A 27419-nucleotide genomic window follows, 5' to 3' on the forward strand; every position below is an offset into this window, starting at 1 on the left:
AAACAAATTTGAGTTGAACTTTGGTTTTACTGAACCAGAGACACACAGCAGAGTTTCATCTACAAATAAATGTTTCAGTGTTCAGAGATGTTCCGTCCCAGAGGGGTGAGTAGGGGTGAGGTGAGGTCACACAGGCATCTGGAGCTGAGAGTACTCATCCTGACCCTCCTTCTCCTCTAGGTGAGCGTCCACATCATCTGAATCCAGCTGCAGGATCAGAGGTCAGAGGTCAGAGGTCCGCGCTGCTCGCAGTCTTTGAGTTAAAATTAAAGTCCAGAAGAATTCTACTTTTACAGACTGAAATTTTAAATTTCATCACACTCTGGGATCATTTGTAAACAGTAATTGGATGTATGTAATGACATCATGATGATGTCACGACTCACGCTCTGCAGCTCTGAGGTGTTGAAGAAGCGGGGCAGTAGCAGCATCCTCATTGGGATGGTCAGCAGCAACATGAAAGGAAAGGCCAAAGCTGCTGCCGTCGCCATGACAACCCACAGCAGGGACAGGCATGTTAGCTGGACCAGGGTGAACAGGTGCATCCTCATGGTCCTCACCTGTAGACACATACAAGTAAAACATGTACATGAAGGCCTGAGACAGTCGGGTAAAGCCTTTGAGATAGTGACTCTACAAGAATCACCTCTCCTGTCCTTCTGCAGGTGCAGGACTGAATTACTAAACACACCTTATGGACATAGCTGTGCTCTGGGTGGTACTTTGGAGGCATCAGCAGCAGAATGAGTCTCTCTGTGAGCTGGATCCCATTTAGGGACATCACACCCATGTAGAGGAAGATGCCAAACAGAACCGCCAGAGGGATCATACGTAAAACCTCTCCAATTACAATAGACAGACCTGGAAGAGCAGAGACCGGGTCAGAACGGAGCAGTACACCAACAGAGGCAGTGATGTTGCTGGCAGCGTAGTCATACCCACTAAAACTGCTACCACGAAGCCTGTCACCCTCTGCTCCTTGACCTCCTGAATGTGAGGTGTTTCTCCAGGAACAACAGCTTTACTCATAACAGTCAGAGCATTTGTGTGGGTGACTGACCGGACCGTGGCAGCTGATAACCAGGGCAGACCAAACAGAGCTGAGACTCCGCCCACCACCACGATGATTAAAAGGTCCAGGTGAAAACCAGTCCCCTTCACCAGCATCCGCTCCTTCTTACTAACAATGAGCCTGAAGAACGAAGAGTAAAAAGATCAGCAAAACAAAACCTTCAGTCTGGCATCACCAGGACCCAGTTCAATTCAATTCAATTCAAGTTTATTTATGTAGCGTACCCAAAGGTTGAGTATTTACATAAAAAATGACCAGAAATGTGCTTTTCATTAGCAGACACAAACATCCTATCTGCCATTTCTCCAAACAAGAAAGCACTGGACAAGGCCTTGTCACCGGATAAAGGAGGCATAATCGTTTCTAGCTACCTCATCTTGACTGGAACAAAAGCCATGCACAAGACTGACTTTTGCACTCACTCTGAATAAAGTTAATCTTCACTGAATCATAAATGACTTTTTAAAATGTGATAATTGCATAAGTGTCACATAATCATCTCTTGTTTAATCCCAAAGTGTATGAATAATCAATGATGTGTTAAAAATAATACTTCCTGCAGTGATTCATGTCAGATCTTAAACTACACCAGATCAGTATTTGTTGAGTTAACAAGTTCATCTATCAGTGTACTCATACATGCTAAGATTAATATTAAGGTTTTGACATTCACTTCACACTAAGAGTTAACATCTCTGGGTGAAGGCGTGATTCTCTGAGGTCTTTGTTAATGCCCTCTTAAAGTGTAAAATTAGGATTTGTCTACATTTCTAAACAATAAAGTTATAAAAGCTACAACACCTCCTGATTCCTAAGTCTTCACCCTTCACTCGATAAGGCCAGTTGGGTGAACAAGCATTTCGAGACCATCCATTCATTTCACCCCAAGGTCAAAGCCTCTCTGCAACACTTGCGGGTGATATCAGACACAGCAGCTCTTTTAAGAGCCGCTGAACAGCCTTATACACAAAATAGAAATGCCAGCACCCTGCCGTCACCTGGAAGGTATCTCAGACTGGACGCGTCGTGCTCAAAGCTGAACTGCAAGTTCTGTTGAACTACGACCTCTTGACCCCCTGGTTCCCATGGGGACCTTCCACACAAAAGGTTCGTAGACTTGGCACAAATGGCATCGGATGGTTTTATGAATAATCTCTAGCTTATCAAACCATAGAGCCAAATTGATTTTACAACACAGACACCACAATCTCTCTCAGGTGCTTAAGAAAGGTTCTGCTAAAATATCTAGTGTCCATTTCATCATTCCATCCATCATCTGTTATCTGCATAACCATAATTTCATTCATGCTTTGTTATGTACAGTCATTTGGTTTAGAAAAGAGAATCAAAGTAATTTTTATAAACTACAGGGTGGGATATTAACGTCCTGTTTGTAGCTCATTAGTAAATGTGAGGGGGCAAACTTTTCAAGATGGGTGGTGACTATGGTGGACATTTTGAAGTCAGCCATCTTGGATCCAACTTTTGTTTTTTTCAAAAGGATGAGGGTCATGTGACACATCAGACTTATTGTGAATTTTTCAAGAAACACAATGGTGTGCTTGGTTTGACCTATCCCTAACCCCAACCCTAACCCTACTCAACAGACTCTACTCTGTCTCTCCCAAATGTCTGAGCTCCTCATCCTATCCCTAAGGCTGAGCCCAGCCACCCTGCGGAGAAAACTCAATTTGGCCGCTTGTATCTGCGATCTTCTTCTTTCGGTCACTACCCAAAGCTCACTACCATAGTCAGGTCCATAAATATTGGGACATTGTCACAATGCTAACATTTTTGGCTCTATACACCACAATGGATATCAGATGGGTATGTACAGTCTATGGCCAAAAGGCAGAATATACGTTTTACTTTTTTGTTTTTCTCATTACATTGGAACTTCACGTTGTCTCACATTGACTATCTCTGTCCCACATTTGGCAAGTTGGGATCTGGTCACTCTACTTCCAGGAGCATCAGCCGACCCCAGAGACCGTACAGGGGAGTAAAAAAGCAGCAGCTCAGAGAGGTAATCTCGAGCAAGGCCATGCACACATTAAAAGCCCATAAAAGCACCTTGTACTGGATTCTAAAATGAACAGGCAGCCAGTGCAGGGAGACCAGGCCAGGCGTGACATGCTCCATCTTTTTCATCCCAGTGAGCAGCCGTGCAGCAGCATTCTGCACCAACTGAAGACGCGAGAGGTGGGATTGTCAAACACCAGGGTACAAAGAATTACAGTAATTAAGTCTTGATGCAATAAAAGCATGAAATACTTTTTTAAAATCCTTATTTGACAGCAAGGTCTTTACTTTGGTGATCCTTCTTAATTGATAAAAACTAGATTTATTCACCACACTGATCTGCCTGTCCAAGACAAGATCCCCATCCAGTACAACACCCGGGGAAGTCACACTCAGTTTTAAGAATGGGGCAAGCTGACCGAGGTCCACTGCACCCACCCTAGTCAAAGTACTCGGACCAAAGACTACAACCTCTGTCTTTCTATCATTAAAAAGTAGGAAGCTAGAGAACATCCATTGCTGAACCTCAAAGAGACAATCTAAAAGAAACTGCAAAGCATGATTATGGCCCCTCTTAAAAGGCACGTATACCTGGGTATCATCGGCATAGCAGTAAAAATGACACCAATGTTTCTTAAAAATCAAACCAAGACCATAGGTGAGGAGAAGCAGGGTGACATGGGTAAGTTTGGAGGACTTGGTCAGAAGATGAGCACAGGCATTCTGAACCACCTGTAAATGGTTATTGTCCAACTTGTTCATTATAAACTTTGTGGATTAAAGATCAACTGGAAATGAGGGACAACCAAGACCTAAAGTTTGGTGCTACAGTACAGTGACCAACAGGAACCTCAACTAAGCATCACACTGAGTCCAACTGGTTAGGCTGAGGTTATGTCTTTAGAGAAAATTGTCTTACGCTGTGATCTGGGACTCCATGAAGAGGAGAATGAAGACCAGAACAGCTGGCAGGATGCTAGCACCCATCATCCAAATTGGGAACTGTCCATCTAAACCCAGAGGGGAGATCAGCCATCCTCGTTTTTCTGGACTAGACACGGAGAATCCACTGGGCACGTTAAGTTTCTGTGGGTCACAATGAAGGAAAAGTGTTCACTTGAGATCTGACCTCAGTTTACATGTAAGCCTCTGGGTCTGACCCAGAATGTACTCCACCCTGACCTGGGTGTAGGTATCCTCCACGCTATAGTCCACAAGAACCATGATGAGGATTGCAATGGGAACACCAAAGTCTCCTATGATTCTACGCATCTGAAACAGAAAATGTTTGGTTGCATTTCAGCAGAAGCAGGTAGGAGATATAATGAGTGGCTTCTCCATATGGACTTTTTATTAAAATAATTTATGAATAATTGAAATCCCAAACTATAACTCAGTCTACTCTGTCTCTGTTCCTTCATGTCTCCTCAGATCCCAGTCTGGTTCTGGTTCTACTGGAGCCCTCTTTCTTGGATCCGAATCTGGACTTGATCTGGACTGAAGATGTTGATTTTGAAACTACTTCTGTTGTGAAGTTGTTCTATTAACTATATTTCTAGCCCCCCTGAGCCCTTGCATGAAAGAGCTGACCCAGGTGGATAGAATCAAACAGGGCCAGAGAACTGCTGACCCAAACCACAATGACTGGCTTCACCCAAGTCCAAACACTGGACTCCTCTTGATCTCTCAGGATCTGAGAATTATCTGGAACCAAGACACCAGCATATGCTTGGTGTTCTGGGAGATGGTGTCAAATTAGACCTGTTCCAAAGTTGTCTGTAGGTACTCTGGTAGGTTGGCTGCATGGTGGCGCAGTTGTTATCACTGTTGCCTCACAGCACGAAGGTTGCAGGTTTGAAACTCGGCTGCGGCCTTTCTGCGTGGAGTTGCGTGTTCTCCCCATGCATGCGTGGGTTTCCTCCGGGTACTCCGGTTTCCCCCACAGATCACAACATGCCCTATAGGTTATTAATTGTAAGTCGCTTTGGATAAAAGCGTCTGCCAAATAAATAAACATAAACATAATCATACGCACCTCTGACTTTGTAATTCAGGCAAAACCACCAGGGGTCTCATTTATAAAACATTGCGTAGAATCCTTACTAAAACCGTACTTAAGCTCAGCAGAAGAAATGCACTTACGCCAAGTAGGTTTGTGATCTATAAAACATGGAGTACACACAGCTTCACGCAATCTCCGCTTCATAAATCGCAAACTAACTAGGAATGTGCTCAGCTGTTTTTTGATCACATCCCACCTTCAACACACCCACTTACTGCCATAAATAGTCAATGCAAAGTGCCTTGTGGGTCTCATGCATATACATAAGCCGGCTCGTTGCAGCATTTCACCATTAACGATGGCGACCGCAGATCAAGGAAGCGCTATTTCACAGAAGAAGAAATTGAGGTACTTGTGGGTGAGGTGGAGAAATGAAAGGAAGTGCTTTTGCAAAACAAATAAAAGAAAATCCACAGAGTGGCACAGCGTTGCTGAAGCCGTCAATGTTGTGAATTCTTCAGAGAGATCTGGGGCGGATATAAAAAAATGCCCGATCTGAAGGTGGAGGCAAAAATAAAGATGATTTGCCACTGCCAGAGTGTGTCTGCCACTGGCGGAGGCCCTGGCGCCTCTGATCTCCCACTGCTCGCCGTTAGGATCTCAGCAGTACTGGGACTGGCAAGCGTGCCTGGCATCGTGCCGGAGAAGGAGGAGACACTGACAAAGCAGAGGAGACTGGTAACATCTAAGCCTTTTATTAATACAGATCAAATTAAAACAAAACCAAATCCCCCCACCCCACCCCGGGCGCTAACTGACACTGTCCTGCAGGCACAGAGGGGCATGATTAGTGCAAAAAGAAGAGCACAGAATATGTGATGTCCTGACTGAAATTTCAGGAACACTTAAAAAATTGGCAAGAAAATAAAAGATGAAAATCATGCCTTCTGGGTTGGTTCTATAAATGATGCATGACATTCTGTCTCAATCTGGCCCCCTGCTGATATTCCGCATGTCGAGGGCAGGCTGCGCTTCAGGCTGTGTGAGTGTGTGTGCACACGTTTTTCTGCTACGTTTTCTTTTACAAATCCCAAAGTTTGCGTGGAAAGTTGCTCACGCAGTTTTCCGACCCCGTTTTGTGCGTAAGCAAGCTTTATAAATGTCATTCAGGACTTTGAACTGTTGATCACTTTGCTAAGTTTCAGTTCATCAGATCACCTCATTGTCTTCTGTCTGCTAAACTGGACTGGAAGTAACATAACCAGTGTGTACCTGTAGGTATTTCAACTTGTACCTGTACTTTCTCACCTTTCCTGGAAAGAAGGAGCTATTCTTGAACTTTCGCAGGTAGAAAGCAATAAAATATGTTCCCGCCATGAGGACCAAAGATAGCAACGCTGTGTTTGGCCCTCCAACAACCTTCCTCGGACTCCCAGTGATCAGAGTTTGATTGCGCTGAGATGAAGACATTGTGGTGTTTCCATGGTAACAGTTTTGGAGTGGATGTTCCTTGAATATCTGAGAAAGCAACACAGAAGTTTAAAGTAGGCAATTGAAGTCCCAGGAGGTAGAAATTATAAGACTACACCAAGAACCTCCAAAGTGTGGATGACATGTATTTATTATTTACACATATTAAAAGCCTCTCATCTGTTCAAACAGAAACCAGAACTCACCTTGACCAGTTTGGCGAAGGTCTCATAGATGAAGATGAGGGAAATGAGGAAGGAGAAGATTTCTTGAGTAAATCGAGACACAAAACGAACCAAGAGACTTCCTTCAAAAGCCACAGTGACGATGGCAATCAGCACCAACCAGAAGCCGATCCAAACACGACCCGTTAGGTATTCTATCTCGTGGTCTTTACAGAACTGCACAAAAACAGCGCCAGGTTTCAGTGAACTGTGAAATTCTAATAGATCAATCAGTAAACATGACCCTTATTTTAAGACCTGAGGGCTGTTCCACAAAGCAAACTAATTCCAAAAACGAGGCTCACTCTGAAAGTTCATCCATCCATTTTTGGCCACTTATCTGGGGTCAGGCCACGGGGGCAGCAGCCTAAGGTGAGAGGCCCAGACTTCCCTCTCCCCAGCCACTTGGGCCAGCTCCTCTGGGGGAATCCCAAGGCATTCCCTGGCCAGCTGAGAGACATAATCCCTCCAGCGTGTCCTGGGTCTCCCTTTAGGCCTCCTCCCAGTTGGATGTGCCCGGAAAACCTCACCAGGGAGGCATCCTGACCAAATGACCAAGCCACCTCAACTGGCTCCTCTCAATGTGGAGGAGCAGTGAGTCTACTCCGAGCCCCTCCCGGATGACCGAGCTTCTCACCCTATCTCTTTGGGAGAGCCCAGCCACTCTGTGGAGAAAACTCATTCCAGCCGCATGTATCCGTGATCTCGTTCTTTCAGTCACTACCCAAAGCTCATAGCCATAGGTGAGGGTAGCAACTGTTAAATCGAGAGCTTTGCCTTCTGGCTCAGCTCTCTCTTCACCAGGATAGATTGGTACAACGCCTGCATCACTGCAGATGCATCACCAATCCACCTGTTGATCTTGCGCTCCATCTTTACTCTCTCTGTCCCTATCAGTCTTGGTTTATGCTTGGTGCATGTTTTTTACACGTGGAAAAGAGATGCACGGATGGAGAGCATCCTAGCGTACAGCATCACAATATGGTATGCAGGTGCTCAGTTGCAGACAGGAAAGTACTGCAGAGGGTCATCAGCACAGCCGTGAAGATCACTGGCTGCTCTCTGACCAGCCTGGAGGAGATTGCCAACTCTCACTACCTCAGTAGAGCAGGCAATATCATCAAGGACTACTGTCACCCCAGTAACCCTCTGTTTGACCTGTTACTGTCAGGCCGATGGTACCGGTCACATAAAACCAAGACAAATAGATTCAGGGATAGCTTCTTTCCCAGAGCGATCACCGTAGTGAACCACAGGACCAGAAGAACCTGCGAAGCCAAACCACACTCTTACTGTTTCCCAAACCACACATCTGCTGTTTCAATATTGATGATGTGCAATAGCATTTATATGTGCTGTTTGTGTTTTCTCAATATGATAAAATTCTGCTTACACTAGTGACCTGCACAGAAACCTGACTAATGCTGCAGCTCTGTGTAAATATTACTGTTGATTTTACATTTAAATGATTCTGTATTATTTTCCTGTATTCTTTAACAAGTTACGCCAGAGTGAGTGGCTCTTCCATGTCACTGTACCTTGTACAACGACAATAAAGGCTCTTCTATTCTATTCTGTATACAATATCCTCATCAGTAGGGATGACCAAACACGTTATTTCAAAAGGATCAGAAGGAAAAGACCAGATTTAACCTTTTAAACATCAAACAGGACATTTTGAATTCATCGTAAAACAGAGATTTTCTAATGGAATAATAATTGTTTAGTTTTAATTTCAATGCATTCCTCTACATCAGTATAATTTGCTTGTAAGAAAAGAGCACAGTAGCATCACATAATCTAAGGTAGGCAGGGATTCAGACACCAGGATGCAGCTGTTAGCTAGCAGGCTAATGAAGAGCTAACATGTCTGCAGCTTAGTGGTATTTTAGGGCACTTGTAATGTGATCCATAAGATCCATTAGTACGTCAAGGATAAGGCCCCAGCAGATGACGTGCTCAGTTAATGACTTTAGCCTAATTTATACTTCTCTGTCAGCTCCACGAGGGAGAGACGTTTGCCTTTGGACTTCTTCGTCTCCTGGGGACTGTTGCAAAGCACTTCCCCGCCAGGACACCAGAGTGCGTAGCACTGTTCTAGGGTATCCTATCATGTACCCGGTTCAGGAAAGTGTGTTTACTACTGTGTTTATATTGTTTTTTTGTACTTTAGAGACTTTTAACAGTAACAAATTTGTCTCTCATCCATCTCCACCTCTTCATGCCCTCGCCACCTCTAAACCCACGTTTCCCATCATTTCCATCCACGAATAAAATGCTTGCATATCTTTTTACTCCTCCAGTCACGGGTGAATAAAACATTCATATCTGAGAGTTTTTCGGTGAGGTATTCTTCAAGCAGCTGCCGCTAGATATCTTTGGCTTTCTTTATGTTTTTGAGGGCGCTATGGCAGTACTGGAGACGGTAGCGACATCCTGACCAATCGCAAGCTTGCGTTCTCCGTCTCATCAGACGGAAGTTTAGAAAAGAGAGCTCCACTTCGACCGTCCTTGCGAGCCTGTTGGAGAGCCCCTGAAAGGATGGATAATGGCATTGCGTGCGTTCGTCCTGATGCAGATGGAGACGTAAGAAAGAAAACAATCTTTAATGAAGCGCCTGTCAAGATAAAAATCACGAAGCGCTTCACAAAAAAATTATTAAATTTCAGTATGAAAAAAAAGAGTCTGAGCAGGTGTGGAACTGTTTACCTGCAGTTTAGACAAGTATAAATTAGGCTTTAGACAATGGTGAACAGAGGAGGAGGTGCTGAAATACCATCACGGGGAGGACAAACCCCCACATGGGATGTACCAGACAAACAACTGAAGTAGCTGATATCAAGAAATCCTACCAATGGCTAGAAGGAGCTGGTCTGAAGGACAGCACAGAGGCTCTCATCATGGCTGCACAGGAACAGGCCCTGAACACCAGAGGCCAGGATCTACCAGACCAGACCAGACCCAAGGTGTAGGCTATCAAAGAGGCCCCTGAGACAGTCCACCACATAACTGCAGGGTGAGAGATGCTGGCAGGGAAAGCATCCATGGAACGCCACAACCAAGTGTCTGGCATCATGTCCAGGAACATCTGTGTAGAGTATGGACTGGAAGCCCCAAGGTCAAAGTGGGAAACACCCCCTAAGGCGGTAGAGAACGAGAGAGCCGAGCTCCTGTGGGACTTCCAGATATAGACTGACAACATGGTGATGGAGAACCAACCAGGCATTGTGGTGGTGGACAAACAACAGAGGACAGATGTTGTGGCTGATGTGGCGATACCAAGTGATGCAACATCAGGATAAAGGAAAACGAGAAACTAGAGAAGTACCAGGTCCTCGCAGAAAAACTTAAGAAAGCCTAGAGAGTGAAGACATTGGTGGTACCTGTGGTCATCGGGGCACTTGGGGCAGTAACCCCCAGACTGGAGGGGTGGCTAAAGCAGATCCAGGAAAGACATCTCAGTCCAGAAAAGAGCAGCTCTAGGAACAGCTGAGATACTGCAGAACCCTCAAGCTCCCAGGCCTAATATATAATAAATTTACCTTATAATGCACTTTATATTTCAGGAATCTCAAAGTGCTACAGAACACACAACTAATAAAGAGGAGACAGTAAAATTAGCAGCTCTAAAATACATTTAAATGGTAAATGGCCTGTATTTGATATAGCACCTTTAGAGTCCTGGAACCCCCAAGGCACTTTACAACACTATCAGTCCTTCACCCATTCACACTCCAGTGTTGATGGGCTGCAATGAAGCCACAGCTGCCCTGGGGCGCACTGACAGAGGCGAGGCTGCCGAGCACTGGCACCACCGGTCCCTCCAACCACCACCAACAGGCAACGTGGGTTGTGTCTTGCCCAAGGACACAACGACAGCGACAAACTGAGCAGGGCAACTTTACGATTACGGGGCCTGTGCCACCATCGCCCACAATTTAGCTAAAGGCTTTTCTAAAAAGAAAGGTCTTTAGGTCCTGTTTAAAGGCATTGACAGTTTGTGGAGCCCTTAGATGAGCAAGGAGGGCGTTCCATAATCTCAGAGCAGAGCCGAAAAGATCTAGTGAGGGGCGTGTCCATAAATGCACTGGTGGGAGAGGAGGCAAACCTTGTATTGTATTCTGAGTGACACAGGAAGCCAATGAAGAGCTTTTAGAATGGGAGGGATGTGCTCATGCTTGTGCGCCCTCATCAGGATCCTGTCAGTGCTGTTCTGGATGTACTGTACTCTCTGGATATTCTTGCCAAGAATCCCGATGAGGAGTGCATTACAGTAATCCAGCCTAGAATAATTAACGACCCTGATGAGTCGTTGGCCTCTACTGAGAGGGAGTTGTGTTGATGAGACACAGGAAGGTGTGACCTAGACTGAAACTGCTTAGGAATGAGATCCAAAGCTGCAGTATAGGTACTGGAAAGATGAAATCTAAGCCCTGCCCCTATTTAAAGTGGGTTTTCCACGTTTGACATACATAGCTTATTTTACTCCTCTCTAAAACCATCTATCTTCTCTGTCCAGCATGTGTCCCTTGTCCTTCAGGTGTAGGTGGACTGCAGAGTCCTGGCTTAAAGAGGTGGCTCTCCTGCATTGTGCCATGCTCTTGTGTAATTGTTGTTTAGTTTCCCCGATGTAAACATCTGGACAGTCCTCACTACACTGGACTGCATAAACGACGCCACTGAGCTTCTTCTATGAAGATTTTCACTTCAGGCACTCGAGGAGTACAGACGCTTCACTCTTTCACTCCCTTATCTTTTTTTTCCCAAGGCTCTTTGTCCTGTCTGCCCACAGAGTGCTTCTCTGCATTTCTTCTGAAAAACTATTTTTTTAACTAACCATGGATTTGATAAACTTGTCATTCAATGCGATCGATAAGATTTTTTCAACAATGAGAACGGAGCAGGGGGCTCCCACATGTCCACAGGGGACACACCCGGTGGGATATATGTTGGATTCCTGGAAGGAGTGGAAGATCATATGCCTCTGCCAGCTTTCCATTGAGGACATCGAAGACGTGTGGATATTTCGTCTGATGATCACTGGATTTCTCCTGATTGGAGTGGGAGGATATCTGGTTTTCTGAAAATTTGGGAAGACGGGGGCGATTGGAGGACGACCCGCACCCACGGAAAGCACCGTCCGTGTGGAGACTTCTCAGACTGGGACGTTACTCGAGGTGAATTGTAAGCTGGACAATGTTCTACCTGCGATACCGGTATTAGTGCGCAAAATGGATGTCATCTCGGAGAGAGTCACCGGTATGGACAAGCTTAAAACCCAAAATTGGCTTCACTGAAGGACTGGAAATGACCAGTTTAAAGACTGAAGGCTGAGAGGAAAATTATCTCAGCCTGACCCAAACAAACTCTTGTTATCTGAATCTGACGCCCTGGTAGCCTTGAGCTGCAAGCAACTGAAACCCCCACGAAGGAATGCAGACAGATGCTGTGAAAACTGACACCCCCCCACCTTCGGATTGGTGGACTTCAGCCTGGTGATGTCATCAACTGGAGGAGTCAATGTGCTCTTTGCTTCTCCCAAGATCTCCCTCCCACCTGTGACTGTACAGTAGATGAGCGCCGTAGATGGCTGCTCTTGCTGGGGGAAACAGGATCCCAGCCCCCCCTGCCTTCCAATGGGAGTCTCATGTTATGTTGTGTTGTCTGAAGTCTGTTGCATGAATGTTTGAGGTGTTTTTTTGCAGAGCAAAGCTGCCCTCCTGGTGGGAGGGTAACTCTGAAGTGCCTTTTTTTCTCCCCTCCACCTGAACCAATCCTCATGTAACCCTCTTATCTCTATTAAGGTAGCGCGACTCGGGTTGCGAATGACCACAGTCACCAATTCTTGTCATGTGTCTTGCCCATGTATGTCTGATCTCTGAATTGTGTGTACTGAAACACTAATTTCCCTCTGGGATTAATAAAGTATTGATTGATTGATTGATTGATTGATTGATTGATTGATTGATTGATTCTTCTAAGTTTCTCTGAGACTCCTGCCATGTATGGAATGATGGTTTTCCTTTTCTTTGCTGGTTGCTGCCTTGGATGCTTTTCCAGACTTCTTTGTAGATTTCACACAGGTCCATTTAGGGAATCTGCAGTTCTGGAGAGCTTTCTTCATGTGTTTTTTTTCTTCATTTTGTTTACCTTCAGTCATTCCCACAAGGGAATGTTCTCGGCCCGATGGTGTAAAGTGTAAAGTGCTGATGACTGACATCTTGCGCTCCAGTGGGTGATGTGAGTCCAAATGCAGATACTGGTCTGTGTGAGTTGGTTTTCTGTAGACTTCAATGCTGAGACTTCCATCTTGTTCAGTTTGCACAGCACAGTCCAAGAAGGGCAGTTGGTGGTTGTGTGCATCTTCCCTGGTGAACTTGATCTTCTTGTCCACAGCATTAATGTGCTTGGTAAAGTATTCTACTTTCTTCGTGAGAATTTTGACCCTTGCGTGTACCACATACCTGAACCAGTAGCTTGGTGTTGTTCCACTGGACGAGTTCAAAGCTCTGGTTTCCACTTCCTCCATGTAAATATTGGCGAGGATAGTGATCCTAGGGATCCCATGGTGCACCCATGTTTCTGCCGGTAAAACTTGTCTTTGTGTTTGAAGTAGGTGGTAGAAAGGCAGAGGTCCGGGGGGTACAGATCTGGTCTGGAGTCAGTTTTGTCCTCTCGTTTAAGGAATCATCTTGTTCCAGGCGTTTCCTAACTGCTCCCACTGCTTTGTCTGTGGGTGAACATGTGAAGGGACATCAGATGAGACGATGGTTTCCGCTGGGGCCAGTTTGACATCCTGAACTTTCTTTGCAAAATCCACCGAATTCTGTATGTGATGTCGGGTCTTTCCAACCAGCGGGGCCAGGATGGTGGAGAGATGTTTTACAATGTTGTATGTGACCGAGGTGATGCTGCTGATGATGGGTCTAAGTGGTGTTCCTTCCTTGTGAATCTTCAGAAGACCACATATACACAGGGTGGCTTCTCCTGAATAGAGTCTGTAGTAAAATGCACGGTCGATTACTGTGTCCTTTAGCGGTTTCTGTAGATAGTCTGCAATTTTCTTCTTGTATCCGCTTGTCAGGTCCCTCTTTAGAGCTTCATACATGGTGCTGTTGCTCAAAGTGTGGTGACTTTGTTGTGGTAATCTGTTGTATTCAGAATAACTGAACAACGTCCCTTTTCTGCAGCTAAATGTGTGAGGTTCTGGTCTTTCTTGTAGGAACAGTTTAGTAGGTGGTGGAGTATTCACATTCGAAAAAGCTGCTGTAACCTTGATCCTCAGTTCTTCAGCTTCTGTTTCCCCCAGGTTGTTGTTTCTTATTACAGATTCTGTGGCAGTGATGAAGTCTACTGTGGGGATGTGTTGTGGAGAAATGGCGGGATCAGTGTGATATATTCTTCACCCACTGGTCCTGGACATCCATCCGGTTGGTGTCCTCTGGTGGCGATCCAGTTATTTCCGTTGTTTTTGCTGTAGTTTTTGGAATTTGCGTTGTTGCCGTTCTTTGCTCTTCCTGTGCTGCGTTGAGCCTTTTTGGTGAATTGGAAACTTGTTCTAACACTGTGCTAGGTAGAAGTTCTGAAAGCTTCTCTGTGATGTTGGAGATCCTGTGGGTAAGGGCTTCTATAGTGAAGTGGGCCTGTCTTATCCATTTGTTTAGCAGCTGTTATGCTTTTTTAAGAATCTCTTCTGCTCTGTGTCCTTTAATAGTGCTCCAAAGTCTCAAGCTTTTTGGAAGGAGACTTTGTCGGCATCTCAGGTTGAAGCGGAGGTGGTTTCTGTGGTCAGCCATCTTCCTTGATGTCCTCTCATATTCCCTTACAATTCCAAGGATGTCTTTCCCAAAGTGTAGGGCAATAAGCTGGTGAAGGTTCTCATTCATCCAGGTCATGGTTCTCCAAAGGGTTCAACTGAAGGCAACTGGACTTCTTTGGTTTCTTGAAGATGTTTCACTTCTCATCCAAGGAGCTTTGTGTCATGATTTACCCCTTCCCCTTGTTGTTTTATTCATTTTGGTTATGGTTCTTTTCTCCTGCTCATTTCTATATTTTGTTTTTCTGTGCAGATAAGCTGCGGCCGGATGCTCCGTCCCACACCTGTGTGTTCCCCAGAGTGTTGCAGCTGACTGCAATCCCCAATCACTTCCCTGATTTAAGCCACGGCTGCCTGTCCTCGGTGTGCTGTTGTCTTGTATGTTTGGACTAAGCTCTAGTGAACCTCGTGTCAAGTCTCTCATGTATTACCTTCTGTTTTTAGCTTTTTCCCACCGTGTGTGGTGATGTTTTTGTTGTTAAAGAAAAGTGGCTTCCCTAACCTGAGCCTGGTTCTCCTTCCTGCTCCTGGGTTGCAAGACAGGATTCAACGATGCTAAAAACAAAAATTCCCTGGGGGTGCCGGAACTCCCAGTGACCGGTAGCAGGACGACGACACCCCCCCCCCCCCCCTCTTCGCGAACCACCGTTTGGTGTTCGACCCTACATGCCACCGCTGTGCTCTGAAAACATGGGGAGAACCCTGAGAATATATGAGGAAGACATTTTAAGTTTCTACGCATGAATTGGTTGCTAAACTTAAATAGTGGGACATACGGGTTGTCTGAAACTAAGGCCCTGTCCACACGTAGCCGGGGATCTGCCAAAACGTAGATATTTTTCTACGTTTTGGCCTGTCATCCACACGAAAACGGAGTTTTTTCACACGAAAACGGATCTTTTTAAAAACTCCGGCCAAAGTGAAGATCTGCGTTTTCTCCGTTTTGGGTGTCTGCGTGTGGACGAACAAAACCGGAGTTTTAAGGTCCGCAACGTCACTTTCCGCGACAAAAAAATGCTGACATCATGTGTGCGACCTGTGTTTACACTAGCCGGCATCATGGAAGCCCTCAGCACTCTGTCACTACCCGATCCATCAATTGTCCAAGCGCTTTCTGCTAGTTTGTTTTTGCAAGCGGAATTACTGCTCCTTGCGGAAGACCACAGACGAAGGACGAGGTTAAGAAAGGGGGAAGTACTGCCGCCTACAGGTCTGGCATGTCCTTATCAACATATTTATCCGGGTACGTGTGGACAGTTTGTTTTTAAAACGCGGTGGTGTGGATGCAAGTTTTTGGAGGGGCGGATATTCGTTTTTAAAAAACCCCGGCTACGTGTGGACTAGGCCTCAGAATACTGGCGTAGAGGAACTTGTTGAATTTAAAACTAAGCCTTTGTTATTCCGTTTGTAAAGCTCTTTCTCAGGATGAATTAAAAAAGTTATGTTTGTCATTTTAAATGGTTAAATCCAGTCTTTTCCACCAAATTCCGATTCAATGAAAATCATGTGATCGGATCTGAGCATCACTAGTACATACCACACAATGTGTAAAATCGTTCCTATGGAGGAATACACACATATCAGTGTGTAAGTGTGGTTGTTACACTATTTACTGTATTCTTCTGTGCTTTTATTGACTTTCAGGAATGCTTTAGATTTTTTGCCTATATATGGTTAGGATGCGCCAACGAGGGAAAATTATAATTGTTTTGTGATTAATGTTTTAGAACAGTTTTTCCTGTAAGAGGACCTGCTAGAAAACAAGATAGTACACCTGACAGTGGTTTAATCCTCTTAAAAAAGATGTTTGTAGATAAAATAAGTTCATAAATAAACTTGTCAATTTATTCTAGAAACTATCAGAGACCAATTCTGTCAGTTGAACTCACAGAGAAGAAGGCTTCCTCAAACACCAGCAGCGGTCCAGAAAACCCAATCACCAGCAGAGGCTGAGCTCCTAGAACGCTGAACACGATGCCTTGCAACGACGTGGCAACAATCAGCTCTGATACACCAATCAGGCCCTCTGTTTTCTCACCTGCATCACAAGATAGTGCTCACAGGTCTCCAGGTAGCTTCTGCTTCAACCTACATGTCCTTCTACGGGTCAGACTTACCAAGCAGTCCACCAAAGGTAATGGCTGGAGACAAAGCAGCAAAGTAGATGAAGATAATGGCAGCCATGCACTGAGGGTTTAGAGCATCTCGGATGTCACTGAGGTACTGAGGGTAGCGTTGCCTCACATCTTTGATCAGTCCTCCAAACAGACGACCTGAACGTCTCAGGGGATCAGCACTAGACTTGGACTGAACCACAGAATCTACAGAAGAACATCCGGATTTTAGAGTAGGTAGAAGAGAGGCCTTTCTCATACAACATGATTGGAGGCTCTCTCCAGTTGTCAGTTGCTTTCAAGAAAACATATCCAAATAAAACTTCTTTTTAAAACAATGTTATTATTTTAATGATTTTCCCTGTGAAGTTTGGACTGAAGTACAACTTTGTTCTGTTAGCCAAAACTGGCCTTGATGCTGGTCACAGTTGGTCTGCTTCTGCTGCCTTTTGTGAAGCATTTCTCTTTCAAAGTGAGGGACTGACTGAAGCAACTCCTCATCTGAAGGGACAGCCACGCTGGAGTCCAGGAAACAGTCGATGGCTGTCAGTAGGTCCTGACGGTTCTCTGCTTGGTACACTGCCTCACGGAAGTTCTGAGAGAATCCAAAATTCCTTGAGTCATCGATCTCCATCTGAAGGTTGTCTCTGCAGACAAATATGGACCCACAGACAGGAACTCACCTTGTCTGACATGAGTGTGGCGATGGAGCGTCCAATCTGGTGGTAATCAGTATTGGTGGTGGGGGGACCCAACATGAGGAGAAGGAACCTGATTGGGATGGCAGACTCAGTCACCGCCTCCAACAGGACGGCCTCCTGCAGACGCACAAACGCCACGCAGGGATGTTCCAGAAACCCCACACTGCCTGCAGACACAGCAGAGGGAAGCACTTAACCCACAACCCCTTCCCCATCAGAACCTGACCCCATCAGAACCCAACCCCATTAGAACCCTGATCCTATTAGAACTCAACCCTATCAGAACCTGACCCTATCAAAACCCAGGTCTTATCAGAAGCCGACCCCATCAGAACCCGGATCCTATCAGAACCTGACCCCATCAGAACCCAGATCCTATCAGAACCCGACCCCATCAGAACCCAGATCCTATCAGAACCTGACCCCATCAGAACCCGACCTTATCAGAACCCAGATCCTATCAGAACCCGACCCCATCAGAACCCGACCCCATCAGAACTCGACCCCATCAGAACCCAGATCCTATCAGAACCCGACCCCATCAGAACCCAGATCCTATCAGAACCTGAGCCCATCAGAACCCAAATCCTATCAGAACCCGACCCCATCAGAACCCGGATCCTATCAGAACCTGACCCCATCAGAACCCGACCTTATCAGAACCCAGATCCTATCAGAACCCGACCCCATCAGAACTCGACCCCATCAGAACCCAGATCCTATCAGAACCTGACCCCATCAGAACCCAAATCCTATCAGAACCCGACCCCATCAGAACCCAGATCCTATCAGAACCCGGCCTTATCAGAACCCAGATCCTATCAGAACTCGACCCCATCAGAACCCGGATCCTATCAGAACCCAACCCCATCAGAACCCAGATCCTATTAGACCCTGGCCCTGGATTAACAGTTTTAATAATTGTTTTCTTAATAAACTGTTGATGATCTAAAATAGTTTGAGTCTATGATCATGTCCTTACACTTTGATGCCACTATCATTTTTGATTCCTTCTGTGGTTCTGGTGGATTCTTGTTCTGTCTGATGCATACCAACAAGTAGAATTGTGGCCTCAGCTTGCCCAGGGATCTTCTCCATCAGCTTCATCTCTCGTTTGGATGTAGAGTGGGAGGGTGATGGGCTCTCTCTCTGAAAATACAAGCCATCCCAAAAGCTCACAACCAAACAATGAGGATCAACCTGAAACTGGCTTTTTTCATACCTTGGTCTTTTCCCTACTAGCTCCACTGTGATTGGTCTGATACGTGGAATGCTCTGACTGGCCATTGCACTTGTCCATCAGGGAATCAACATTAGCTATGGAGATGTTACTGCTAAACCAGCTTGGATCTTTCTGATCACTGGGATGACTTGGAAACAGAAAGAAGAAGAAAGGCTGAAAAATGGGATAAATCACAAAGTGGGACACAAATTCATCTTTGAGTCAAAGCTGGGTGAAAAAGGCTGAGTTTCATGATGATGTATTGCTGTCTGTTCATCAGATGTACTGGAGCAGGAAATGGGTAATGTTGCTGATGCCTGATCAACACTCATGGGCCAGTTAGTTGTGACATCTTTACTTGTGCTACTGTGACCCTCACCATGAGTGGACATAGAAAAGGTGAATCACAAGCACCTTGATTATTTTTATGAAGTTCAAGGTGTTTCAGGCATCACTGGTTATAAAATATTTTGGACCCTTTAGACAAAAATTGCTCAAGAAATCCTTGTTATGGTCTTCCTGTGTTTCGTTTATTATTCCATTGTTTTTCTTTTTTCACAGACTAGCAAAGTTTCTATTTTTACCATAACTTGCTGACAGTTTCGGCTCCTTACAGTCGCCTCCGTCAGAGCTTTACCTATGTTGACGGTGTCACTTTCATGGCTGTTTATCTGCAGGCAGCAGAGGACGACATTGTCCTCTAATGTCTGCTCTCCTTGCTGAGCACCATGTCCCATGAAAGATCCAGTGTGGACACTCCTTCATCCCTATTCAGTCCAGGGTCTATGTCTCTTTATGTCAAACACCTCTTTTATCCATCTTTTGTACTTTTGTTGTTCTGTTTTTATGCTCCATGTGTTGCCCCAGTCCTTTATATGATTTTCTCTTGTGCAGTGGTCTGGTATGGCTGATTTCTTTACTGTGTTATCCGCTTCTTGTTTAGCTGCTCTTGTGCGTCTATGACTCATTTCTTTTTCCAGAAATGAAGAATCTACAATATCCCGGTAAACTTTAAACCTAACAACACCCTCGGAAAGAAACTGGTCCATCCTAAAGACAAAACACCCAAACAGAAGCTCAGTGGCGTTGTTTATACGACATATAAGTGTAGTGAGGACTGTCCAGATATTTACATCGGGGAAACTAAACAAGAACTACAAAAGTAAACGGCACAACACAGTAGAGCCACCTCTTCAGGTCAAATAGATAGCTTTGGTTTATAAGCTTGACCCTCCCATATTGAATGAGAAGCAAGTTGTCTTCAAGAAACTAAAGAAGTCCAGTTGACTTTGTTCGTACTCCTTTAGATTACCATGACCTGGATGGCTGACGACGTTCACAACAACATTGCACAAGCTTGTCAAAACAATGCCACAGCTAATGCGTGTCATAGTCGAAGCTAAAGATCGCCCATCAAAATATTAGTGTGTGAACTTTTTGGGTGGTGACATTCTTTTTACTGGACGGTGTGTGTGTGTGTGTGTGTGTGTGTGTGTGTGTGTGTGTGTGTGTGTGTGTGTGTGTGTGTGTGTGTGTGTGTGTGTGTGTGTATGTGTGTGTGTGTGTGTGTGTGTGTGTGTGTGTGTGTGTGTGTGTGTATGTGTGTGTCTTTAACAGAGAAAACCTAAAATCAAATCCAGTTTCTGTTCAAAGACATTGATGGAAAAAGTCTAAACAGTCTGTAAACAATGAACAGGAAATAAATCTAGCACAGCTAGCTTCTGTTGTTCAATGTAAATGTCATTTTCCACAGCATCGGTTGAACTAGGATTGCCAACTCCCCAAAAAATAAATAAGGGTCACCTCGCTGGCATGGCCCCCAAATGCCTTGATAAGGCCCTGGGTGGGACGGAGTTTTGAAGGTGATCTGAATTGTATGGAATATATGAATATTATGAGCTTATAAATAATATTTACTTTAGAATTTTAAAACATGTAGTGGGATAAATCTACCTACATTTTCCTTTCCAATCTCTTTGTTTTGTTTTCTTATTTTCATTTTCTTATTTTCAGGCTCAGTAAATGATGTTGGCAATATTGTCCAGGGGGAAATATGGAGACATTTTGGAGAATGGTGGCTCCGGGTTGGAGAGATGTTCAAATTAATTACATCGTTTACTTTTAACACGTTAAAATAATTAAATTAACGCTAATAATTAAGGGTGCTACTTTTCTCTGCCCTAATATAAATATATATATATATATATATATATATATATATATATATATATATATATATATATATGTATATTTATGTCGATTATATATATATATACTATATATATATATATACATATACATATATATATATATAGTATATAGTATGTATATATATATATATATATATATATATATATATATATATATATATATATATATATATATATATATATATATATATATACTGGTTCTCTCAACTTGTTGGGACCATTTCTCAGATTAGATCAGATTATAATCTTCATACTTGTTAGTTAAATATTTATTAATTTGTGCACGTCATTGCAGCCATTTGTCAAACATTCCAAGACGGCCAAGCAGGGTGTGAAGCAAGCGGCATCTGCTCTGAGTTCTAATCGGCCTCGCATGAAACAGCAAATTTATAAGAGTGTTGTGCTGATTTGTCAAACCAAAGGGGATAAGGATCTTTGTTTCCCAGACTTCTACTTGGTTGACAAGAAGATAAGTGTCAGTGACAAAGCAAAATATTTGGGTCACATCATCACAGATCAGCTCTGTGACGGCGACGACATTTACCGGCAATGTCGCGCTTTGTATGCCGAAGCCAATATTTTGGTCAGGAAAATCCACGTGTTCTGATAAGATAAAAATCCACCTTTTTAGAACCTACTGTTGTCATGGTCTGCGTCTCCCCTCATGTGTCTCCTTGTGTTCTCCATCCCTCTTTAGGTTCTCCTTTTGTTTCTCCTAGCGCCCTCTTGTGTCCTTGTTCTGCGTCTTCCTCGTGTGTCTCCTGGTGTTCTCCATCCCTCTCTAGGTTCTCCTTTTGTTTCTCCTAGCGCCCTCTTGTGTCCTTGTTCTGCGTCTTCCTCGTGTGTCTCCTGGTGTTCTCCATTTTTCCCTCAATCTTCTGCCCTCTAGGTTTCCCTCCTCAGATATCCCCCTCCCAGTTCCTGTGCTCCCATGGCCCCCTTTAGTCACGCCCCTGTAGCTTTTCTTTCTGTAGTGTTTTTCCTTTAGTTTCAGCTTCCCCCTTAGAATATTATGTTTTTTGCCCTTCTGGTCTTTAGGTTTTTCTCTCAGGTCATTTTTCTTTAGCTACAGCTGTTCATATTATTAGTCTCTCTAATGTGTTCTTCCCATCGGCGTTTGAGGTTTTCTCCCCCCTTAAATTATTAAGTTATGTTTCCTGCTCTTCTTGTCTTTAGGTTTTATTCTTAGGTCATGTTAGTTTTCCTCCCTGATTAGTAACTCAGTTCACCTGGTCTCTCTCCCCACACACCTGCAGGTCATCTCCCTCTCATCCTCCCCAGCGTATAAAGCCCTGTCTGTCAGTGTTTAGTCGGTCCATTGTTTGGTGTCAGCGTTGTTTTGTTCCTCGTCTCTTGGTTTTGTGCTCTATGTGAGCTTTCGTTCTCCTGGGTTTCAGGACATTAGTTTTTTGGCTCCCTGCCCTTTGGATTTTTTTTTTCTACTTCCTAATAAAGGAATGTTTTCATTTACATCCACTCCTGCCTCATGCCGTTCTGGGTATCTGCATTTTGGGTCCAAACCTCCTCCTGACTCGCAACGTGACAACTGCAAACCTTTGTATACTGCACCTTTGTGGTGTAAGTATAGGAAAGCCAGCTTGCATAAGCTTAAAGTAGCCTACAACAATGCATTTAGGACTCTGCTAGGGAAGCATCGGTCCTGTAATGCAAGTCTTTTATTTTGTAATGCTCATGTCAGGACCTTCCAAGCCATAATGAGGAATTAGATGTACAGGTTTATCTTGCGATCGAAGAACTCTAAGCACAGACTTGTGCAGATGCTGGTTGATCCACATTTTAGTGCAGTGCGTTACCAGTCATCCATGTGGAGACACTGGTATGCATGTCTTTTATAATCTTTTGTATTGTTTTTAAGTCTCTTATACACATACATACATATATATGTGTGTGTGCGTGTGTGTATAGATATACACACACACACACATACACACTGTTAGCCTTTGATGTAATTCCCATAACATATTACCTACCATAAAATCAACAGTTAAATACCTCTACATGTTTTCAGTGCAGTAATAGAAATAATAAACTTTATTATAGACTTATATCAACAGTCACAATGGTCCAACATAATAAAAGAGATAAGAATAACTACAATAAAGATACATTAAAAACCTGTCATTATAAAGGATTTTCACATTGTCTGAACACATATGAAACCTCCTGGACAAAATGTTAGCCAGAGCCTACAGAATACGGCACTGCCGATTAATGTCACCATCATCCCAGAGTGGCAAAAATATTTGGTTTTCTCTGAGACACGCATCTTTTTGTCAGTCAAGTAAAAGTCTGGGAAACAAAAATCTTTATCTCCTTTGGTCCTACATATCGGTACAACTCTTTTTTGCATCATATTGGAAGTAATACATTATTGCATACTCATGGCAAATATATAGCAGCTGTTGAAAGCCAGCACTGCTGGGAGAAAGGATGACCGTCATCAGCATACATGAATGATTAATCATATTGTTACCACCCACACATCTCGTTTTACAGCTGTTTAGTTAGGGTTAGGGTTAAACCGATACGGTGACAGTAGCCCCCTGACACACCCCATTACCAACAGCAAAGGTGGCTGATAGAGTATTGTTCCATTTAACTTGCATTCTCTGATTAGAATACCAGTACGCCATGATTCTTAGAACGCTATCGGGGACACTTCATTTAGAGTGGCTGACCCTGTCAAATGCATTTGATGCATCAGTAAACCCCATCAACACTGGAGTCTTGTTCTACAGAAGACCGAGCTGCCTCCTTCAGGCCATAGATGCACAGATCTGTTCCCCGCTTGGATTTAAAGCCCAACTGGTTGTGTGTCGTTGTTATACAGACACAGACAATCCAGCAATATCCTTTCTAAAACCTTGGAGATGACACTAGTGAAGGCTATTGGCCTTTAGTTATCCAGGCTCCCAACTTTACCAGCTTTGTCTTTCATTACAGGCACTAAGTGACCAAAAGTAAGGAGTCAGGCAGCAGACCGTGGGTCATAAACCCAGAGAAACAAGGGCGAGGCCTACAGAAGTCTTAGGGCTTGCAAACTTCAGATGCTCTGCTGAGATATCATCAGAGCCTGTTGCCTTGTGGTCAAGTGTACTACAGCTAGTTGCACCTCACAGGGAGTAATAATCACCACATCCCTGTTGGTAATGTGTCCCACCTGATAGGGCTCACTTTAACAGTTAAATAAGAAAGAATTGTGTTGTCTCCACTACGTTATCTTCCTCAGTGGCCCTCTATGGTGCTGGGCAGAACTGGTTTAGTCCAGTTTAGAGCCTGCTCCTTATTCCAAAAACCCATAACATTATTAGTTGATAGTTTTTCAGCTATATAGTCTGCTCTCAAGTTCTGCTCATATCACAATATAGCAAATAGCATATTTGTAGCTTGCCCTGGTGAGCTTCCTCCAGGACAGATCCTGCTCTGGGTCTTGCTGCTCACACCCATGCCTGATGTGCTTGTTCAGCATCTGCCTGAGGTGTTGCCACATGCCTGCTCGATCCTGGCTTGATGGTTTTAGCCTTTACATGAGTAAGGTATGATCTAGCATCAATAATAGTTTCATACACAAAGGTCCCTAAAGTGGGAGATATTATTACAGTTCATATCTGTGCACATAATTACAGGTCTGGGTAAATGTACATTACTTAGAACAGAATCTGTTTTCCAGCAACATGTCAAGAGATCGCTTTAAGCGGTACATGGTCTGACACAGAATACTCATACAGGATCTTAACAGATTCTAATCCAGCATGTGCATCAGCAGTGCTGATGCAATGGTCGAGCCATGATGTTGTGCTCCATGTAGCACAATTCATACAGGAAATGCAACTTCAATTCAAGTTTTCAATTGAAGTTTATTTATATAGCGCCAAATCACGACAAGAGTCGTCTCAAGGCACTTCACATAATAAATATTCCAATTCAGGTCAGTTCATTAAGCCAATCAGAAATAATGTTTCCTGTATAAGGAACCCAGCAAATTGCATCAATTGCATCTTTACAGCAATCCTCATACTAAGCAAACATAAAGCGACAGTGGAGAGGAAAACTCCCTTTTAACAGGAAGAAACCTCCAGAGGATCCTGGCTCAGTATAAGCAGCCATCCACCACGACTCACTGGGGATCGAGAAGACAGAGCACACACACACACACACACACACACACACACATACACACACACACACACACACACACACACACACACACACACACACACACACACACACACACACACACGCACGCACGCACGCACGCACACACACACACACACAAAGACAAAGTAATGTGTCTATAGTTATATTGTGATGTCTTAGTAATTATTCTATTTGGTGAGAGATAAGCTTTATTGTATGTATCCTAGTGGATCTATAATTAAACGGGTAAACTAGCAGTAACACATCCAACGTCAAGGAAAGCAAAAAGTTATTATCAGGAGAGGGAGAATGTTTAAGTGGTTAGCAGCAGTGTGCTAGTCGATGGCCCCCTCCATGAGGCCACCACAGCTCAGCAGAACATCATTGTAGCTTCTTCTGGGGAGAAAAACACTTAGAGAAAAAATAAAGTTATTAACTGAAATTGCAGAAAATAATACAGTTAAAGAGCAGATTGTAGAACAAAGCAGTAGAGTGTGAAAAGTGGTCAGTGTATCCTCCAGCAGTCTAAGCCTATAGCAGCATAACTACAGAGATACATTTATCCTATTTAGATGTAGGCATGTTGGAGGCAGGGCAAGGGAAAGCCGTCTTTACCGACTGTATACTCCACCTCCCTCTACTCCCCCACTTGTCTAGATCTAGACTAACATCAGATTTTAACCATAGGCCCTATCAAATAAAAATGTTTTAAGCCTAGTCTTAAAAGTAGACAAGGTGTCTGCCTCACGGACTAAGGCTGGGAGCTGGTTCCACAGGAGAGGAGCCTGATAACTAAAAGATCTGCCTCCCATCCTAATTTTAGATATTCTGGGAACCACCAGTAGACCTGCAGTCTGAGAGCGAAGTGCTCGGTTAGGAACGTATGGAACAATCAGATCACTGATGTATGATGGAGCTTGATTATTAAGAGCTTTATAAGTAAGAAGAAGGATCTTAAAATCTATTCTGAATTTAACAGGTAGCCAATGTAGGGAAGCTAAGACAGGAGAGATATGATCTCTCTTTCTAATTCTCATCAGAACTCTAGCTGCAGCATTTTGGACAAGCTGAAGACTTTTAACTACATTCTGTGGACTTCCTGAGAGTAATGAATTACAGTAATCCAGTCTTGATGTAATAAATGCATGAACTAGTTTTTCAGCATCACTCCTGGAAAGGATCCTTCTAATCTTAGCAATATTCCGAAGGTGGAAAAAGAAAATCCTACAAACCTGTTTAACCTGGGATTTGAATGACATGTCCTGGTCAAAGATAACACCAAGGTTCCTTACTTTGTTCTCGGAGATTAATGTAATGCCATTCAGGTCAGGTGATTGGCTAAGCAATTTCCTTTTCTGGATTTCTGGTCCAAAGATGAGAACTTCCAACTTGTCTTGATTTAAAAGCAAAAAGTTTTGAGTCATCCAATTTTTTATGTCCTCATGACAAGCCTGTAATCTACCCAACCGATTAGGTTAATCAGGGTTAATGGATAAATATAACTGAGTATCGTCAGCATAACAGTGGAAGTTTATCCCATGCTGTCTAATGATTTTACCAATTGGGAGCATAAATATAGTAAAAAGAATTGGTCCAAGCACTGAACCCTGTGGTACTCCACAAGTAACCCTGGAGTATGACGACGATTTGTCATGTACATTTGCAAAATGAAATCTGTCAGACAGGTAGGATTTAAACCAGCCTAACGCTGTTCCTATGATTCCTACATGTTCAAGTCTTTCTAAAAGAACATTGTGATCAACTGTGTCAAAGGCAGCACTGAGATCTAACAAGACTAGAACAGACACAAGATTCTTATCTGAGGCCATGAGAATATCATTTGTAACTCTCACTAACGCAGTTTCAGTGCTGTGATACTCTCTAAAACCAGACTGAAATTCCTCAAACAGAGCATTAGTGTTTAAATGCTCACATACTTGGACGGCCACTATTTTCTCCAGGACTTTGGATAAAAATGGACGGTTAGATTTTGGTCTATAATTCATTGGGTCATCTGGATCCAGAGAATGCTTCTTAAGTGAAGGTTTGATTACAGCAACCTTAAAATCCTGTGGTACATATCCATTTACTAAGGAAAGATTGATTATATCTAGAATGGGGGCAGTAACCAAAGGAAATGCTTCTTTAAATAATTTGGTTGGGATTGGATCCAAAATGCAAGTTGAAGGTTTAGATGAAGCTAATATTTTTGATAACTCTGAAAGCTCAACTGGATCAAAACGGTTCAAGCACAGATGAGGTTCTACAGTCACCTCTGATGCTGCCTCACTTACTGAGGAAGAAGAAATCGCATTAGGGAGAACGCTAATGATTTTGTTTCTAATAGAATTAATTTTACTTGTAAAAAATCCCATGAAGTCATTGCTGCTGAGGGCTAAGGGAATAGA

At 43.7% G+C, this 27419-nt stretch overlaps 1 protein-coding gene across 2 annotated transcripts in view; it reads right to left on the reverse strand.

Annotated features, from left to right (window-relative positions):
- Positions 1-7: 7 nt before the first annotated feature.
- The window catches only part of slc4a2a (solute carrier family 4 member 2a), a 46740-nt gene continuing 19328 nt past the window's right edge, over positions 8-27419 (reverse strand). For both annotated transcript variants that reach the window (XM_054744098.2, XM_054744101.2), the window contains 14 exons: positions 18644-18791; positions 18474-18570; positions 17404-17588; positions 17132-17315; positions 16724-16927; positions 16496-16644; positions 6773-6967; positions 6405-6614; positions 4277-4366; positions 4014-4180; positions 939-1192; positions 692-861; positions 387-560; positions 8-207 (listed from right to left, as the gene is read on the reverse strand). In XM_054744098.2, coding sequence (XP_054600073.2) covers positions 127-207; positions 387-560; positions 692-861; positions 939-1192; positions 4014-4180; positions 4277-4366; positions 6405-6614; positions 6773-6967; positions 16496-16644; positions 16724-16927; positions 17132-17315; positions 17404-17588; positions 18474-18570; positions 18644-18791 — 2308 coding nt within the window. In that variant the 3' untranslated portion in view covers positions 8-126. The remainder of the gene's footprint in view (positions 208-386; positions 561-691; positions 862-938; positions 1193-4013; positions 4181-4276; positions 4367-6404; positions 6615-6772; positions 6968-16495; positions 16645-16723; positions 16928-17131; positions 17316-17403; positions 17589-18473; positions 18571-18643; positions 18792-27419) is intronic.

This window comes from Nothobranchius furzeri, chromosome 11 (assembly GCF_043380555.1).
Source record: "Nothobranchius furzeri strain GRZ-AD chromosome 11, NfurGRZ-RIMD1, whole genome shotgun sequence".
Lineage (NCBI taxonomy): Eukaryota > Metazoa > Chordata > Actinopteri > Cyprinodontiformes > Nothobranchiidae > Nothobranchius > Nothobranchius furzeri.